Source organism: Cucurbita pepo, chromosome LG07 (genome assembly GCF_002806865.2).
Source record: "Cucurbita pepo subsp. pepo cultivar mu-cu-16 chromosome LG07, ASM280686v2, whole genome shotgun sequence".
Taxonomy (NCBI): domain Eukaryota; kingdom Viridiplantae; phylum Streptophyta; class Magnoliopsida; order Cucurbitales; family Cucurbitaceae; genus Cucurbita; species Cucurbita pepo.
The window spans coordinates 5,148,409-5,165,987 of record NC_036644.1 but is presented as its reverse complement, the minus strand read 5'-3'; the positions used below and the strand labels follow the sequence as shown (position 1 = coordinate 5,165,987).

Genomic DNA, 17,579 nt, shown 5'->3' with positions numbered 1-17,579 from the left:
AAATAATTAAAAAATACATTTACATCGTGTTTAAAAAAAGACTCATAAACTTTAAAAAGTAACCTTAAAAAGTTTGAAAGTAATCTAGGAATTATTTCAACTAATTTTAATAAAAATTAAAAGGGTGAATGTTACCTTTACAATTTAATGAATATTAAACATAATTTTTTTAAAAAGTTAATAAAACTTTTAATTTTAAAAAAGTTTTAATGTAACTTTTTTTCCCAATTATACGCCTTGACATTACAAAGGGATGAAAGTAATTGAAAATGACGTGATGATTAAATGTCAAACCATACTTTACTAATTTTTTTTATTTATTAATTTTAATTTATTGAAATAGAGATATTACTTATCCATTACTCCTAAACTAAAATCTTTATGCACTAACTATTTAAATGGCATATCTTAGGTTTGGATAGCTACTTTAATGAACGTGTAACGGCCCTAAATTTATTTATTTAATGTCATTACTATACTTCAAATGTGAAATTTTCCTAATTTAATACGAAATTTAGGCTCTTGTTATAAATGCAACATTAAATCGTCATTTATTACCATGTGAATAAAGAAATTACAAGGGAAAGAAAGGAAAACAATGTGAATTAAACCCCTATACAACTTAACCTATACTAGTCTATACTAATAATGCAAATGGAATTCAACATATACTAACGTATACTATGAATGCAAATACAACACAACCTATACTAATCTAAGCTATTAATTTGGAAAGCAAATCTATCCTATGCATGTGCCACGGTCATGAAATTTTCCGATGCTTTCATCGTCTCACATGGGTATCTTGCCTTTATTTGAAAATGTAGTAGCATGAGGCTTGAGTATTTCAAGAATACTCAGTAAGTGACCCCCTATCGGGGTTATGCAACGAACACATGCAAATAAAATGACGGGACCTATTCTTCAATCTATCTTCCTACGGTGCTATCCTAACGGGTAATTTGGATGTGTATCATATACTCTAGACACAGTCCATACGTGCGAGTATGGACTCACTAGTCAGTTTGCACACTGCTAGGTCACTTTCCTTGTCGGGCGAGCATACTCTGGGAGCTACTTTTAGGAACACCGAGTCTCCCTCTTCAAACACTAAGTTCCTACCCTAACATCGTCGTAGCTCTTTTGCCTACTTTGTGTAGTTCATATCCTTGCTCTAATTTTTTGTACTGCCTCATTTGTAATGCGGACCAACTTGGGTCCTACTAGTTCTTGTTCTCCTACTTTGTCCTAGCACAATACAATGGGGATCTACACCGTTTTCCATATAACACTTCAAACAGTGCCATCCCGATTGTTGCTTGAAAATTGTTGTTGTACGAGAATTCCATTAAGTGTAGTTTAGTGTCCCAACTCCTCGTGAAATCCATAACACATGCCCAAAGCATGTTTTCTAAGATTTGGTTTAATCGTTCCGTTTGGTCATCAGTCTGTGGGTGGAAGATAGTGCTAAAGTCGAGGCGGACGTAAAACGTGGGTCCCGATCTAACACTATTGATACCGGGACTCCATGCAACCTCACAATTTCTTTCACATAAAGTTGAGCCTAGTTGTCTACCGTATATGTTGCTTTACCCGGTAGGAAATGTGCCGACTTTGTCAGTCGATCAACAATGACCCAAATTACTGTGTAACCCTTTAGCGTTTTGGGTAAGCCTACTATGTCCATAACAATATTTTTCCATTTCCACTCCAGTATGCTTAGAGGTTGTAGTAGCCCGACTATTTTCTACCTAGGGGCTTTTACTTGTTGGCACACCAGACATTTACTCACAAACTCCATGATATCCTTTTTCATACTTCTCCATCAAAAGTGTTGTTTCAACCCGGGAAAAAGAAAAAAAAGAAAGAAAAAAAAAACTCAGCCGTCAGAAAACCCGCGAGTTTTCGAGCGACCGCCGAGTTTCGTGAATTTCACGCGAAACGACAACCACACCCCTCTTAGCCTTCAGCCCAAGACTCCCAGAACACCTTAGAATACTTGCCAACAAAGAAAAAAAAATGCGAGAGAGAGAGAGAGAGAGAGAGATTTCTAATAACCTGGGTGAGTTTCTAATTTTTCTGACGAGACCCAAACCACCCAAAAATAGATGCCAAATGCTCAATTATCGTCACGAGAAGGATCTCTAACGATGACACAATAACTTAAGGTACGTTTTGTGCCTTTTCGTATGCATCGTCATCGATAACTGAGGTCAGAAAATTGGGTTTTCCTAAACGTTCTTAAATCTGTGGTTTTATGAATTGTTCGGCCACAAAACTTCGAGGAAGGAAAGAGGAACGACAAAAAGAGAGGAAAAGGAAGAAAGGGGACTAAAATCGACAACGAAAATGCCACGGGAAGGAGAGAGGAACCGCGCCAAAAAATCGACTGAAGTCGGGTAAGGAAGACGAGTTCCACCGAATCTGGGTCAACCCGAAGCTAAAACCCGAGAGCTAGCCCGATATCTTTCCCCTCAGTCTCTGCCTTCAGCCCAGCCCAACTACAGTGGCCTAAACCTCAATCCAGCCCAGTAGCCAACGATTCAGCTGAACCAACCTGAGACCAGACCCACGGTCCAACTGAACCAACCTGAACTGGGCTCCCTCCGGTGACGCTCCGACGGTTCCCAGCGGCTGTTTTGGCTTGGCTCATCTATTTTCAGCCCGATTTCCACCGTTTCGACCCTCCCGGATCAATTTTTAACCTTGGTTAAGGTATTCGAGGCCATTTTAGAGTCGTATTTCACATTTACTAAGTTATTAGTAATTTAATTGTGAAAATACTAACGAAAGGTGGCGAACGGTGTGATAGGAAATAAACCTCGACAACGTAGGAAGCAACTCTCAAGAAACAGGAGCTTACGTTAGCTAATTAGGGAGTACTTCGGCTAAGGACAACCAAGTGAGTGGCCTTACTATAGGATAGGCTAAAGATTGTTTGAATTATGATGATGTATGAGATGACGCTGTGTTTTGATGTATGTTAAATGTACGTTATTTATGTTTTGATGCATGACGTACATGTTATATTTGATGCACTTAATGACTTCTATGATGAGTATGATGTATGCATGACGATGTTATTAACATGATGATGTTTTCCATGTTGAACATGTCTTATGATGTTGTATGTCATATTGCATCATGTCGTAGATCAACATAGGACACAGCCCTAAAAGTATGAAAATGATATTAATGTAAATATTCAGGAGCACGTGTTACACAGTGTAACAAAGAGATGAGATTAGAGGGTTATGTCAAAAGTGACGTATAATTAGATTTAGAGGGACCTCATGCATATTGTGTGTTTATAAGCATAGGACTACTTCCCCTAGAGATGATGAGTGCAGACGCACACCGTATGATGATGAGTGCGAATGCGCACAGATGAGGGTGTTCATGAGGCGCATGACACTATGGGGTTCTGCTGACCTCCAGACGTCACTATAGATTAGCTTGACCAGAGGGTCCAGGGGTTGTGCGAGCGCCTTGGGGATTCACACTCGCACGTATGAGTCATGTGTAGGGAAAAGTCCCTACACATCCAATTTGTCCGAGACTGGAGGCCACCCTTATGATGATTAGAGATAGGTCCCTAATTCATGATTGCATGTGTTTGCATTAGCATGACCTCTATAGTGGGGTCACTTACTGAGTATTTCTCGAAATACTCAGGCCGTGTGCCACATTGTTTTCCAGGTAAAGGCAACGCGCCCATGTTCGGTTGACGGCAGCATCGTGATCAAAGACTGTGGCGCGTGCATAGGATAGTTGCATATTTAAAATTCCTAGTCTTGGTTAGGATATGGTGTTTGCGTTTCATTTGTTTAAATTATTTAATTTATAATTGTTTTTATCTTACTTTGAACTCCAGCATGATGTTTGAAACACGCAAGTCCGACCGTGTTTTTTTAGTGATTTAATGTATTATGAAGTTTTAAATTTTTCTCTATTTAAGATGAGCATTTTTAGAGTTATGTTCTGCATTAGAGATGAGCATGAGACGTTAGTGGCAACTCTAGATATGTGGAAATTTAGGGTCGTTACAATTTTGTTCCTTATTTAACTCACAGTTGGGACACATAAACGTCCTTAGACACAATAGTCCATCGTCTGTTGACTTATAAAAACTATTCACTGGGCCAACTGTCAATTGGTTTAGGATTTTGTTTAGGCTAGGGTCCTTTCGTTGTGAGTCTATGATCGTTTGTCTGAGTGTGAGTCGTTGATAACTCTACAAAAGTAGAGATATATCAAGTTTTTTTTATAGTTAATTTTGCAATCATACTCACCATTTTCTCACTAATTTCTCCATTTATTCTAATTAGTATACATGAAATAGTCAATTGTGGTTTAATATGAAAAGAAGTTCAATTTGCATAAATCAAGCTTAATTGTATACTTAATTGAGTTATTTGGTAAAATTTCAGAACATTCATGTTGAACCATGATGCTGTAGCAAATCTAGATATAAATTGCTGACCCTGATGCTGAAGAAATCTTGAAAGCAAACTTTTCGGGGATGACCTGGAAATTTTAATCCACATCGACAGTCTACGTGGATCATTGACTACCAAATTAGAAACATGCTACGTGGACGATTTAATTTTGTGAAATTAGAGAAGAGAAGAGAACCTTAATCCAGCAACTGTTGACGGCAGAAGGAAAAGAAGACCAACAAGGATTGATTAAGGCAAAGAGGTGGACGTGAGAGCTTAAGGAAAGGGAACTTCCACTGACGAACGACAACAAAGTGGGATAATTCTCTCTTTCCTTATTTTCTTTTCTTATTCCATCAATTTTACATGATTGAGATGCGGATTCTTCTGTTTAATTTCGTTTGTATGGAGAGATAAACTTTATAGGGGAGGCGAGAGAGTTTTATATAGTTTAAGTATGTTGACGGTATAATCTTAATTTATTAAAGAGTTGTTGTTAATTTTACATGTGTGTTTAATTAGCTAATTTACATACATAGTTGTTCTCTTATTCGGGAGAAGAGAGAGAGCAATGAAATTCTTTTTAATACTCTAGTTCCACTGCAAGGAGACTTGAAGGTTAGAAATTACAAACGATTATGAAAATAATCACCATGCATGACCCACGGAAGTGGGCTTAGGAATCTATTAAAATGAACTAAAATCGACCACAAAACTCAACAACTTATCTATTTAATCTCTCTTTGTCCAAACTTCCTCATTATAGTTGCTTTTCTCATCATTTTCTGTTTTTTGACTGACACTCTGTTTTAGTTTTGTTTAAGTAGTCAAAATTACCAACACCCATTTGAATGTTACCCAAAAACTCAATTTGCAGCGGTAAAATTAACAAAAAAGATAGGTTCTTTGTGAAATCGATAATGTACTTATTACTTGCTACTTGCGATAGTGTATACTTACACTTATTCATGTGAATTTTACATCATTTTATTATATAAATCCACAAGCGATCAGTCGCACTATAAGTAGGGTTATTTGGGCTATAACCTCCTCGGTTACTACCGCTATGTCAACTCGTTCAAAATCAGCTCACACTCTTGGCTCCCTTGTGATGAGGGCTGACGAGTGTACTGTTTTTCGACTTAGTGCCGACTATGTTTGCTTTTCCAGGGTGGTACTGGATATCTATGTCATATTCTTTTACCAGCTCTAGTCATCTACGTTGTCTCATATTCAATTCTTTTTGTGTGAAGAAGTATTTTAAACTTTTATGATCTGTGTAAATTTGGGTATTTTCGCCAGGTCGTGTCGCCAAATTTTTAATGCAAACACCACCGCTACTAATTGCAAATCATGAGTAGGATAATTTTTCTCATAATCTTTTAATTGGTGTGACGCGTACGCAACAACCTTGCCGTGTTGTATCAATACGCAACCTAGCCCCTTTTTGGATGCATCATTGTAAATCACGTATCCCGCAGAGCTTTCTGGGATCGTCAGCACAGGGCGGACACTAATTTTTGTTTTAGATCCTAAAAGTTGGCCTCACAGGTATCGTCCCATACGAAAGGTATGCCCTTTTTTGTCAATTGGGTGAGAGGCAAGGCTATTCTAGCGAAGTCTTAGACAAACCTTTGATAGTAACCTGCCAATCCCAAGAAACTTCGTACCTCGGTGACCGTAGTTGGGCATTCCCATTTCATGATGGCTTCTATTTTGGTGGGATCTATTGAAATTTCGTCTTTAGACACTAGGTGTCCCAAGAACGAAATCTATCGTAGCAAAAATTCGCATTTGGAGAATTTGTCATACAACTTGTTCTCCCTTAAGATAGTTAGGGCTTTTCGAATGTGTTCTTGGTCCATTTTCAAGTATATTAGGATGTCGTCTATGAACACGATCACAAACGTGTCTAGGCACTCCTTGAATACTCGGTTCATTAATTCCATGAACACCACTGGGTCGTTGTTGAGGCCAAAGGACATTACTACAAACCTGTAGTGGCCATATCTGGTTCAAAAGGCTGTCTTCGGTACATCTTCATCTTTAATCTTAATTTGATGGTATCCTGATCGAAGATCTATTTTGGAAAACACTGTTGTTTCTCGAAATTGGTCGAATAGGTCCTCGATGCATGGCAATGGATATTCTCTTGTTTAGTTCTCTATAATCAATGCATAGACATATAGAACCATCTTTCTTTTTAACAAACAACACTGGTACACCCTAAAAGAATATGCTAGGTCGAATGAAGCTTTTATCTAATAGGTCTTGTAGTTGTAATTTAAGTTCTTTAATTCTACTAGGACCATGCGGTATGGGGCTTTAGAGAAGGGTCTCGTTCCTGGTTCAAGTTCTATTCCGAAGTCTTTCGCTCGCGATGGAGGGATTCTTGGGAGGTCCTCCGGGAAGACATCTGGGAATTCGTTTACTATGGATATCGTATTTGTTGTTTTCTTTTTTTCTTTTGTGTTTACTGCACAGGCTAGAATCGCCCACCCCCCTTGTTGCACCAGACATCTAGCTTTCATCATCGATATTATTTTTGGGGTGGTGCTTGTGAAGGTTTCTTTAAACTTAAAGGTAAGTCCGTTTAGAGGTGTGAATACTACTTCTTTCTTATGGAAGTCTATGCTAGCAAATGTTTCGGCTAGCCAGTCCATTCCTAGTATGACGTTGAAATTTGTCATGTCTACTACTTTTAGGTCTACTTTGATGGTTCGTCCAGCTATTACCACTTGTCTATCTTTTACTCTATTTTCAGTAACTAGGCCTACCCCTACTCGGGTACCGACTGACAATACATGCAATAAGGGTTCTATTGCGAACCCTGCTTGACTAATAAATGGCAAAGAAACGAATGAGTGGGTGGAACCCAAATCAAACAATGTAAATGCAAAGTGTCCTAGTATGGAAAGTATACCTGTCACCACAGTGTGAGACATTCCCGCCTCTTTACTAGTCGTTGCATATGCCCTGGTTTGTGCGTGGGTTTGCGTGGTGGGTTCTCAAATGATCAAACCTCTAAGGGGTTCCCTTGTCCCTTATAGAGTAGACTCTGACCAAGTGACCTGCACGACCGCATTTATAACACACACCGGAGACTGCCATACATTTGCCCCAATGTTGTTATCCACAGTCGTGGCACAGGGTTTTTTTGCGTTCCGATACTGGGTATCAGGCTACTGGGGGCGGAGCAAGTCACCTATCCAGATATCGAGGTCTCTAGGGTGGCGGTTGGAATTCCGTTGGTCTAGCCTTGATGGGGCGTTTCTTTCCTACGACAACTGTTGGCTCCGGGTTTTTCTCATCCGGAGGTTCCTCCAAGACCTTGGCCATTCTCAGTGCCTCTTCGTAAGTTTTTGGGTTAAACACCTCGACCATGCGGTGGGCCTTCGGGTTCAACCCCAACACAAATTTCTTCGTCTGCTTTTCTTCAGTGTTTGCTAGTGACAATGCAAACCTCTTTAACCTCATGAATTCCTGATCATACTGATCCACAGTGCGTTTGCCTTGAGTCAGGTGGTTAAATTCTTGTTGTTTTTTTTATACGAGTTTCCTTTGGATAGTAGTGTTTCAGGAAGGCTTCCTTAAAGGTTTCCCAAGTTGTGATCCCCTCTCTCGAGTTGATATTCTTTCTGTTATCCGCCCATCACACTTTTGCATCCTTTTGTAGCATGTATGTCGTGCAAGCTACTTTATGCTCATCAGGGCATCTCATTGACTCAAAGGTCGTTTCCATGGTTGAGATCCACATCTGAGCTGCTGTGGGATCACAACGAATGGACGAGAGTCATACCGTCTGAAGTCTTTTAACCAATTCGCCACCAATCCGGTTGCGGATTATTGGCTGGTTGTGTGGTCGTCGCATTGGCTGGTTGTGTGGCCATCATTGCGACTTGTTGCATAGCTAACAATGTGGCTTGTTGTGTGGCCAACATTGTTTGCATCATTGTTAGCTACCGGAGGTGGTTTAGTTTGAGTGGGAGGTTTGTCTTCAGGAAGAGGTGCAGCTTGTGGGGGAGGTGCGTTTTCAAGAGGAGGTGCAGCTTGTGGGGGAGGTGCGTTTTCAGGATGAGGTGCAGCTTGTGGGGAGGTGCATTTTCAGGAGGGGGTGCAACTTGTAGGAGAGGTTCCCTTGGTGGTAGTTCGAGTGCATAGGGTCCAATAGTCGACCCTTCTTGGAAAAAGGTTCTTTCGGCTTCTCTTCTTCCCCTTCCCCTAGTGGGAGGTTGTCCTATCCCTCTTCTACCTCTTCTGCATTCTTTGTGCGGCATGCTTCTAGAAACCAACGAAATAATTCTATCTAAGTCTATAATTTGCTTATAATGTTACTTCAAATTTACCATATAATTCCAGAGAACATCAATGTTGTAACATAAAAGCATGCATTGGCATAAAAGTATACATTATCGTGACATTCAATATTTAAAGCCAATCACATTAAATATATCACAAAAATGTCCGTTCTTTTCTCATCCTACGCAAGATGTACCTGACAGTGACGGAACATCGACATTTGGACCGTGGAACATACCAAGCCTACTTCGCAGGCTAGTCTACAAGATCTATAACCTGAGCTCTGATACCAACTAACGACCCTAAATTTTCCTATTTGCGGAATTTACCTTAACGACCCTACGGTTAATGCGAATTTACTTTAAATGAACTCTTATTATAAATGCAATATTAATTCGTCATTTATTACCTCATGAATAAACAAATTACAAGGGAAAGAAAGGAAGAACAATGCTGAATTAAACACCCTATACTAACCTATGGTTTATTAATGCAAATACAACTCAACCTATACTAGCCTATACTAATAAAACAAATAGACTTTAACCTATACTAACCTATACTATGAATGCAAATGCAACTCAACCTATACTAACCTAAGCTATTAATTTGGAAAGCAAATCTATCCTATGCATATGCCACGATCAGGGGATTTTGCGATGCTTCCGTCGGTCTCACATGGGTGCCTTGCCTTTATCTGAAAATATAGTAGCACGAGACTTGAGTATTTCTAGAATACTTAATAAGCAACCTGCCGGGGTTATGCAACGAACACATGCAAATGAAATGACGGGACCTATTCTTCAATCTGTCTTCTTACAGTGCTATCATAATGGGTAATTGGGATGTGTACCATATACTCTACACACAGCCCATACGTGCGAGTATGGACTCACTAGTTAGTTCGCGCACCGTTGGGCCACTTTCCTTGTCAGGCGAGCATACTCTGGGAGCTCCTTAGGCCGGACACTCATTAGAATTAGTAACTGTCATGACAGTGTTACGGAAAACATAACGATCGTTCTTCTGTCCTTAGGTGTACGCGTCCGTACCCTCGTGATGGAATAGGGGTGTCCCCCAATGCATGGGCACACATAATGCATGAGGTCCCCTATACTTCTACTTTTATCATTAATAAACATAACCCCGCTATCAGTTTCTTTCGCATCATATTACTGCTCATTTTTCAGTTCTCTTGTCATGCATAGTTCTAACGGGGTTATATTCCATGCTATAGTTCATAATTTCATGTCATACAAATCATGTTGCATACTTATTTACAAGACATAACGTAACGATCCATACTATTAACATACATCTCATGTCATGTGGCTCATATAGTAAGTACTTCAACATTTACATAAATCAATCCAGCATACAGCTTGTCACATCACACAACAATTCATTCATGAAAGCATAAAGTTCATAATTCATGCGTTTACTTACTAAGTCGTAATGGTATAAACATACAATTCATGACACTTGTGAATCCACAGGCACGTGCCAACATACAGCATACAATTGCGTAACCTACGATGGTAAAGCCACTTATTTGGTAGGCCTTAGCCAAAGTACTCCCTAGAATATATACGTAAGCTCCTAGCTCCTCGTATACGTCCTACACTTTCGTTGGTGGTTGGTTTCTATTGGATCGTTCGATACCTTGTTAGTATTTCACAAACCTAATAAACTTCTAACTTGAAATGTGTGGAATACGACCTTAAAATGACCTATTTTACCTAAAATGAGGTCGAAATTGAGTCTAGGAGGGTCGAAACAGTGCCGAACAAGTCGAAAATAAGTTTTTCGAGCCGGATAAGCGACTAGAGTCGGGGACCGCCGCGAGCCACCGCAAGCTGATCAAGTCGTCGAAGTCAGAGGTGTCGAGCTGCAAACGTGTCACATGGCACAATCAAGAGGCGACGCGTGTACAACCGGTCTCGGGTCTAGGCGTGGATCGCGCGCGGGTACGACTTGTAGCCGCAGGTTTGGGCTGACTGCGTGAAGTGGACCAGGCTTGGGCTGAGCGCATGTAGTCGATCGGGCTGTCAGCGTCAGGTATTGGATTGGGCTTATGGGTCTCGGGTCGGTTTGGTCTTTGGTCTCGGGTTGCGGCTTATGGGTTAGGCCGAGGCGCGGATTGGGTTGATGGGTTGGGTCGAGGCATTTGGGCCACGGTGGTTTTGTTGGGCCGAGGGCTTGGACTGGAGCGAGTTGGCCTCGGTTCGAGTCGCGAGTCCGGATCTCGGGTCAAACTTCGTCTCCTTTGCCTGATTATCAGAGAATTTTCGGCGTCTTTTCTCTCTCTTTGGTAACGTCGTTTCCGACGTCCTTTTTCCTCCTTTTCCTTCCGTTTCCGAGTCTTCTCTCCTCCCTCTTCCCCTTTCTCATGTTTGCTTTTCTCGTAAGAGTCTAAAACTCCCATATTTGAGTACCTTGAGGGTTAAAAGTTTAGTATACATGAACCTTATGAGCTTATAACTGAGGTCTAGAACTATGATGAAGACAAGAGAGATTAGCAGAGACGACAATTTGGGAGACTTAGAGAACTCAAGAGAAATTTTAAAGACGGGAGGTCCAAATAGGACCAAGAACTAAGAACTTGAACACTAACTTCCGCTAAATTATCCTATGTTGAGCTTAGGTGGAACAAATGAACCTAGAGTGTAGCCTAGGAAAAACTTACTCTTAGGAATAAACTTCTAAGACAAAATAAGACACTAGACAAACAAAATTTATTTCATAAGACTTAAGAGTACAGTTTATATACTCAACCCTTGTTCTTCAATTTCCTTTTCAGGTGGAGCCTGATGTAGTTGTCGAGATGGAGGCACACGTGGGTTGTCGACTATATGGAGTCACGTCATATTCGAGTCTAGATTTTTCGTTTGTAATTGTCTTTTAAATCCGGTAATTCGTGTATTTTAAATAGTCTGGATTTATAGTATTGTATTTTGGTGGTCTTGGTGTGTCATTTGTTAAATAAAAAATTTCATTATTATTTCAATTGAATTTTAAATTTTTTTTATTATTATTCTACATCAGTAAGTTAAGGACCGTGGTTTCACTCCCTTGAAAATCGGGTGTAAATCGGGTCGTTATAGTAAATTTGTTTAACCTTTAATTTTTTTAATTGTACAAAAATTAAGTTAATTTCAATGTTTCCATTGCAGGAATGAAACGTTCATTCCTAATAAAACACATACCATTATACTATATGTTGGGACCTTCCTTTCATAACCTTATGCTATTGGTATTGCCAAGTCATGACCATATCGCCATTTTTTCTCATAGGTATCACTAAGTCTGCAACATCATAATTGTGACCATATCACAGATTCATCTTGCTTCTAGCAGCCAGCTTCATTCGTTAAGTTTTTCTCCTATAAATTTCGAGGGCATTTGGAGTTTTCACCAAAGTCGTAGATCTTTGCAAGAGAAATCAAAGGGGACATGTTTCGTTAAGTTTCATCAAGAATTGAGCGAGATATCATCGATTCAAATCTCTGAAAAACTCAAGAATTCGTACCTTAAATGCCTCAAATCCCTTATGTTTGTATACCTTTTCTCCAAAATCGATCCCCAAGCTCCCTCTTGACCATCTCCAATATTTCCCTAGCCCGCTTTGTTTAGCTTGAATTCGGTAAAACACTAATTCTTGTTTTAAATGTTTTCCAACTATTAGGTATGTGGGCATGTGGTTGTTCGGTATATTGATGTGTGAATTTCCTAAATGTTATGCATACTTGAAATGGATCTTTTTGAAACGTTGTGGGGTCTTTTACATGCATGTTAACATGACATTTCAAACCTGACAAAAACTAATATCAGAAATTCTTGAAGACTCAAACCTATTGGGGAAAGTCTTCAACAAGTAAGTAGCCACATGGATTATTTTTTAGTAATACTTATAAGGGTTGATTAGGACAATGGATGGAACTCATCTGGAAGCATAACGATAAACCCAGATAAACCCAGTTAATCAAGTTGGATATTTTTATTTGGAAGCATGATGATAAACCTAATTGATCCAGTGGTATATTTATTAGAAAACATGATGACAAACCTAATTGATTAAGTTGTATATAGTTAACCTAAAAACTTGTTTGTTTTCCGATTTAGCGTGATATCATGATTAAAGCTTACGTTTTTATGTTGTGAACTCCTAATTCTATGAGGACTCCAACATGTCTCGTATATTTGTAAATATGTTAATGGAGCATGTTGGACATTGTATGTATGCATTATGCATGGGAATGTGTTATAGTGATTAAATACCCTTGTATGCCCATATACTATATTGGAGATACGTTATGTGCCCTAGAGAGCCTACATGACAATATGAATGAGTATGAGTCGTTATTGTACATTTCCTTAGTCCTAGAGCCCACACTGTATCCCACAGATATTTTCGGATGAACAGGCAATTAAGTTGGCAACCCTTAATCGTGAACTTTCTTAATGCATACACAGTGGTTAGTTGTCACTCACAAGGGATGTCAAGAATCGTAGAAGGTATGCTATCAAAGTGCACCTTGTAAACCGTTCATATGGGGTGCAGACATCCAATGCACTAGAAGTTGACTCACGTGCCAATAGCATAAGGTTAAAGATAGATCTTGGGAAACATAAACAAAAAGCTAAGTACAATCTAACCCTACATTATGGCTAGAAGTACACCCTACCATTGTATAGGGTTTAAGTATGCATAATTCTAATAGAGCAAGTACAAACGAAATGGTATTGGTTAACGTTAGAGTTAGAATATAGCTTCAGAGACCATCGTAAGGATTCCGTTCGACAAGACTCTACAAACAAGTTGATTATTGAGTATTAGGTAAATCATTGTGTAAATCACAGACCTTTAAATCAAATCCTCTTCTCATGTCATATAATATTAATTTAAATATTACTTATATATGTACTTTTGTAAGTGGTTTTGATTTGACTCCACCGATATTATTTAGTACTTTAATTAATTTTAGGTCGGTTTTCAATGCCTATTTGAATTTTAAAAACTTTTATCTCTCTTTTTACACTCGAGTCTATGTGGCGATCCCTATTTCGAGATATCAAAAAGCGAGTCATTATACTAACCATAAACTACTGTTTCTAGCATAGGAAAGTCCAAAAAAAAAATCAATCCATTAGGGTTGAGGGAAATTTTTAGCATAGGAATCTTTTTACCCTCAAAACCCTAAAAACTTGCTACATGAAAATTACTTGGCAGTAAAAATGGAGAAACAAAAAGTAAGGATACTTTTTACTGCCAAGTAATTTTCTCACCTAAACCTACTACCACCATGTGAATGACAAAGACAACCAACAAAATAAAAAAATATACAAAACTTGGAATAAAATAATAATGACAATAATTAAAAAAAAATAAAAATAAATTATTGTTATTTTTAATTTTAATTTTAATAAGCTATTCCAACAAAGAGTAATGACGAAGTGAATAATAATAATAATAATAATAATAATAAGCTAATCCTCACGAGAAGGACTCCATGGGGTCATATCCATTGGATAACTACCCAATACCCTCAGAAAGGAAGTGAATTCCTGAACCTCCGCCAGGGCGTTCTGAGCCCTAGGCTCCGCCATCGACGCCTCGAAATCCACATAGAACAGATACTCGAAGTGTTTCGCCGTCCCGCCGTCCGCGTCGTCGACCACTCTGATCGGGTGACTCCGGTGCGGCCGCGATTCGATCTTCGTAAGGCTGATGTTCCTGAAGGCAAAGGCTGAGAGCACCTTGAACAGCACCGATGTTCCTTTCTCGTGTGCGAAGACGATGCTGGTTTTGAACGGCCGATCTACACGAGGAACGATCGGTTCTCTCGCCAGCATCACGAATCTGGTTATGTTGCCGGAATCGTCTTGGATTCCGTTCGCCAAGATCTCGAGGCCGTAAAGCTCTGCCGCTCTGGCGCTTGCGATTGCGGCGGTGTCGCGAAGGTTGTTGATGGCGACGAACTCGGCGGCGCCGGCTGTATCATCGACGGCCTCGCGTGTGACGTTGAGGCCGAGTTTAGTGAGAGTGTGTTCGCACTGCGCTAGGGCTTGGGGATGAGAAATGACGCGAGTTAGGTACTCTTTTCGGATTCCAGGGAGAGCGAGGAGGCAGTGATGGACGGGCAATTGAACCTCGCCGACGATGTGGAGTTTGTGGCGGAGGAGGAGATCGTAGTTCCTATGAATTGAACCGCCGAGGGAGTTCTCAACAGGGAGAACGGCTCGATCGGCGATCCAGAGCTCAACAGATTGAAAGGCGACCTCGAATTGGTCGCAGGGGATGGCGTCGCAATTAGGATAGGCTTTTCCAGCGGCAGCTTCGGAGTAGGCGCCAGGGACGCCTTGGTACGCGACGCGGAGGTTGGAGCCGTGCATAGGGGCGGGAGAGAGGTCGGTGATGGAGAGGGGCTTGGGACGTGGCCTGAATGAGTCTCCAATGGGGACAAGGTTGAGGTCTCCAATATGATCGGCGGGGGGCTGTTGTTGGGAGACGACAAGGGTGGTGTTGCTGTGGCGGCGAGTGGAGGAGATCTGGCAGTGGTGGCGGCGGGTGGAGGAGGAGGTGGTGGCGTTGGGGTAGGTGGAGGGAGGGGGAGTGGGTTTGATGAGGGAATGAGTGAAGGATTGCATGATGAAGACAGAAATGGTGCGCTGCCTTCGTTGTTGTTGGGAGTGCTTGGATTGGGTTTAAATATTGGAAGAGGAAACCATTTTTTTGGTATGGAAATTTGAATGGTTTGAGTTGGATCGATCTAATTTTCGGCCATTGTCCGTCCCTTATCTAGACCACTAGCAGCCTTAGCTAGACATTGGGGTCAAATGTATCTTCTCTTGAATGAAGATGAACAGAGATTCCTTAGAACGTCAAGTTCGAATCTGGTCTTAGCTAGACATTAGGGTCAAATGTATCCTTTCTTAAACGAAGATGAACAGAGACTCCTTAGAACGTCAAGTTCGAATCTGGTCTTTCCTATCTACCAACAACATGTGTGGTTGGAAACCAATCATTGTGCGGCACTCCTCGTGTTCTTCCTTTTTTTTAACTTGATTTCACTATAAACAAGTCAAGACTAAACAATCCGTTCCAAGAGATACATACAGATTCGGAAAAGAAACATAGAGGGATTTTTATATATAAGAAAAAAATAGCAACCACGTAAGAATATAAAATGTTGAAAAGGAAAATGAAAGAAAACAAAATGGTTGGTTTACACAAAGTTTGACTGCAACATCTACACCATGGGTAGAGACAAACAAGACGAAGTGGTGGATTAAACAAAGAAACTTTATATAGGCCTTAAACTATTTCATTTTTTTAGCTTTTAGTTTTTGTGTTTTTAATAACAAAATTTTTATATGTTCTTCTTAGAAAGAAAAGTGTATAGTTAGGGAGTGAAAAAAAAAAAAAAAAGTTGGAGAGAAAGAGATAAATCTTTCAATGATAAAAATTTAAATATAAAGAGAAATTTAAGTGGGAGTAAAGTTAAGGGATTTAAGTTAAGTTAAGAAAATGTGAATTAGTAAAGAAATTAGAAGGATGTTCTAATAGGAAACACCTCAACAATACTTGGAACAACTTCAAATGACGAACTCAGACATTTAAATTTAGGGAGAACATCGGCTAAGGTCAACAAGTAAGTGATCTTACTCTTGGGTCAGAAGATTTGCCTTATGACAACACTGATAAAATATATCACTAGATAAAGTATAATTTAGGAAAATGATTTAGGGATTTGAGGAATAAATTTAGGCTAAACTATTTAGGGATTTTAGAAATAAATTTAGGAAAATGATTGAGGTATTTTAGGAAGAAACGTTAGATTGTCTACCATCCAGTATAATACCCTCCACCCTACTTAGTTCATCCTCCCATGAAATCCCAAGCAATACTACTAGTATAATACCCTCCACCCTACTTAGTTCATCCTCCTATGAAATTCCAAGCAATACGAAGTAGTAGTATTCTACAAAGTGTCTTATATTATCTTCTTGATTGGTCTTAATAAAGAATGCAAGTGTTTCCCATAGAGAGTTGTGTTCAACAATATGGTATCAGAGCGAGGTTAGTGTAGGTTATCTGATCTCTTGGAATTCTTAGTATGCTCTGTGGTGGTAGCTCTGTCTGATCTTTCACATTAGAAATGATTTCTTGAGATTAGTAGTGAGTTTCTTTTGTGTCATGAGTAGACTGTGACTCTGCAAGTTGTGTTGAAAGAGCTTGTTTGGTATTACTAAGGTATAGCCAACACGATTGATGATTTTCAAACTGTTTGAAGAATCAAGAAACTCAACAACAACAACTACAACACGTGGGCAACATGCATGATGTCCTATTTACAAGGACATGATCTTTGGGAGATCGTTGGCAAGAGTAAAACTATGCTGCCAGAGGATGATTCTAACGGCGCCTTGCGCAAATGGAGAATCAAAGCAGGCAAAACAATGTTTTCCTTGAAGACCACAATCAGAGAAGAGATGTTAGAGCACATTTGGGATGACAAGACACCGAAAGAAGCATGGGACACATTTGTGATGTTGTTCTCAAAGAAGAACGATACGAGGCTACAACTTCTAGAGAATAAGTTGTTGTCAATTTCAAAACGTGACATGACGATTGCTTAGTACTTCCACAAGGTCAAGTCGATGTGTCGGGAGATTACTGAACTAAACTTGAAGTCTGCCATTGTAGAATCTCGAATGAAGAGGATTATAATCCATGGATTGCGACCAGAATATAGAAACTTTATTATTGCTGTACAAGGATGGCCCACTCAACCATCACTTGTAGAGTTCAAAAATTTGTTAGCTAGCCAAGAAGTCAGG

At 39.7% G+C, this 17,579-nt stretch overlaps 1 protein-coding gene across 1 annotated transcript; it reads right to left on the bottom strand.

Moving 5' to 3' along the window:
* Window positions 1-14,113: 14,113 nt before the first annotated feature.
* LOC111798003 (arogenate dehydratase/prephenate dehydratase 6, chloroplastic-like) lies at window positions 14,114-15,830 on the bottom strand. Its single transcript, XM_023680935.1, has one exon. It carries the CDS (start codon window positions 15,384-15,386, stop codon window positions 14,226-14,228), a length of 1,161 nt encoding a protein of 386 aa, XP_023536703.1. The 5' UTR covers window positions 15,387-15,830; the 3' UTR covers window positions 14,114-14,225.
* Between the last annotated feature and the right edge of the window lie 1,749 nt (window positions 15,831-17,579).

What these genes read in the sequence shown, in the direction of transcription:
- LOC111798003 (XM_023680935.1), bottom strand. Translation starts at nt 15,386, where the DNA reads ATGCAATCCTTCACTCATTCCCTCATCAAACCCACTCCCCCTCCCTCC.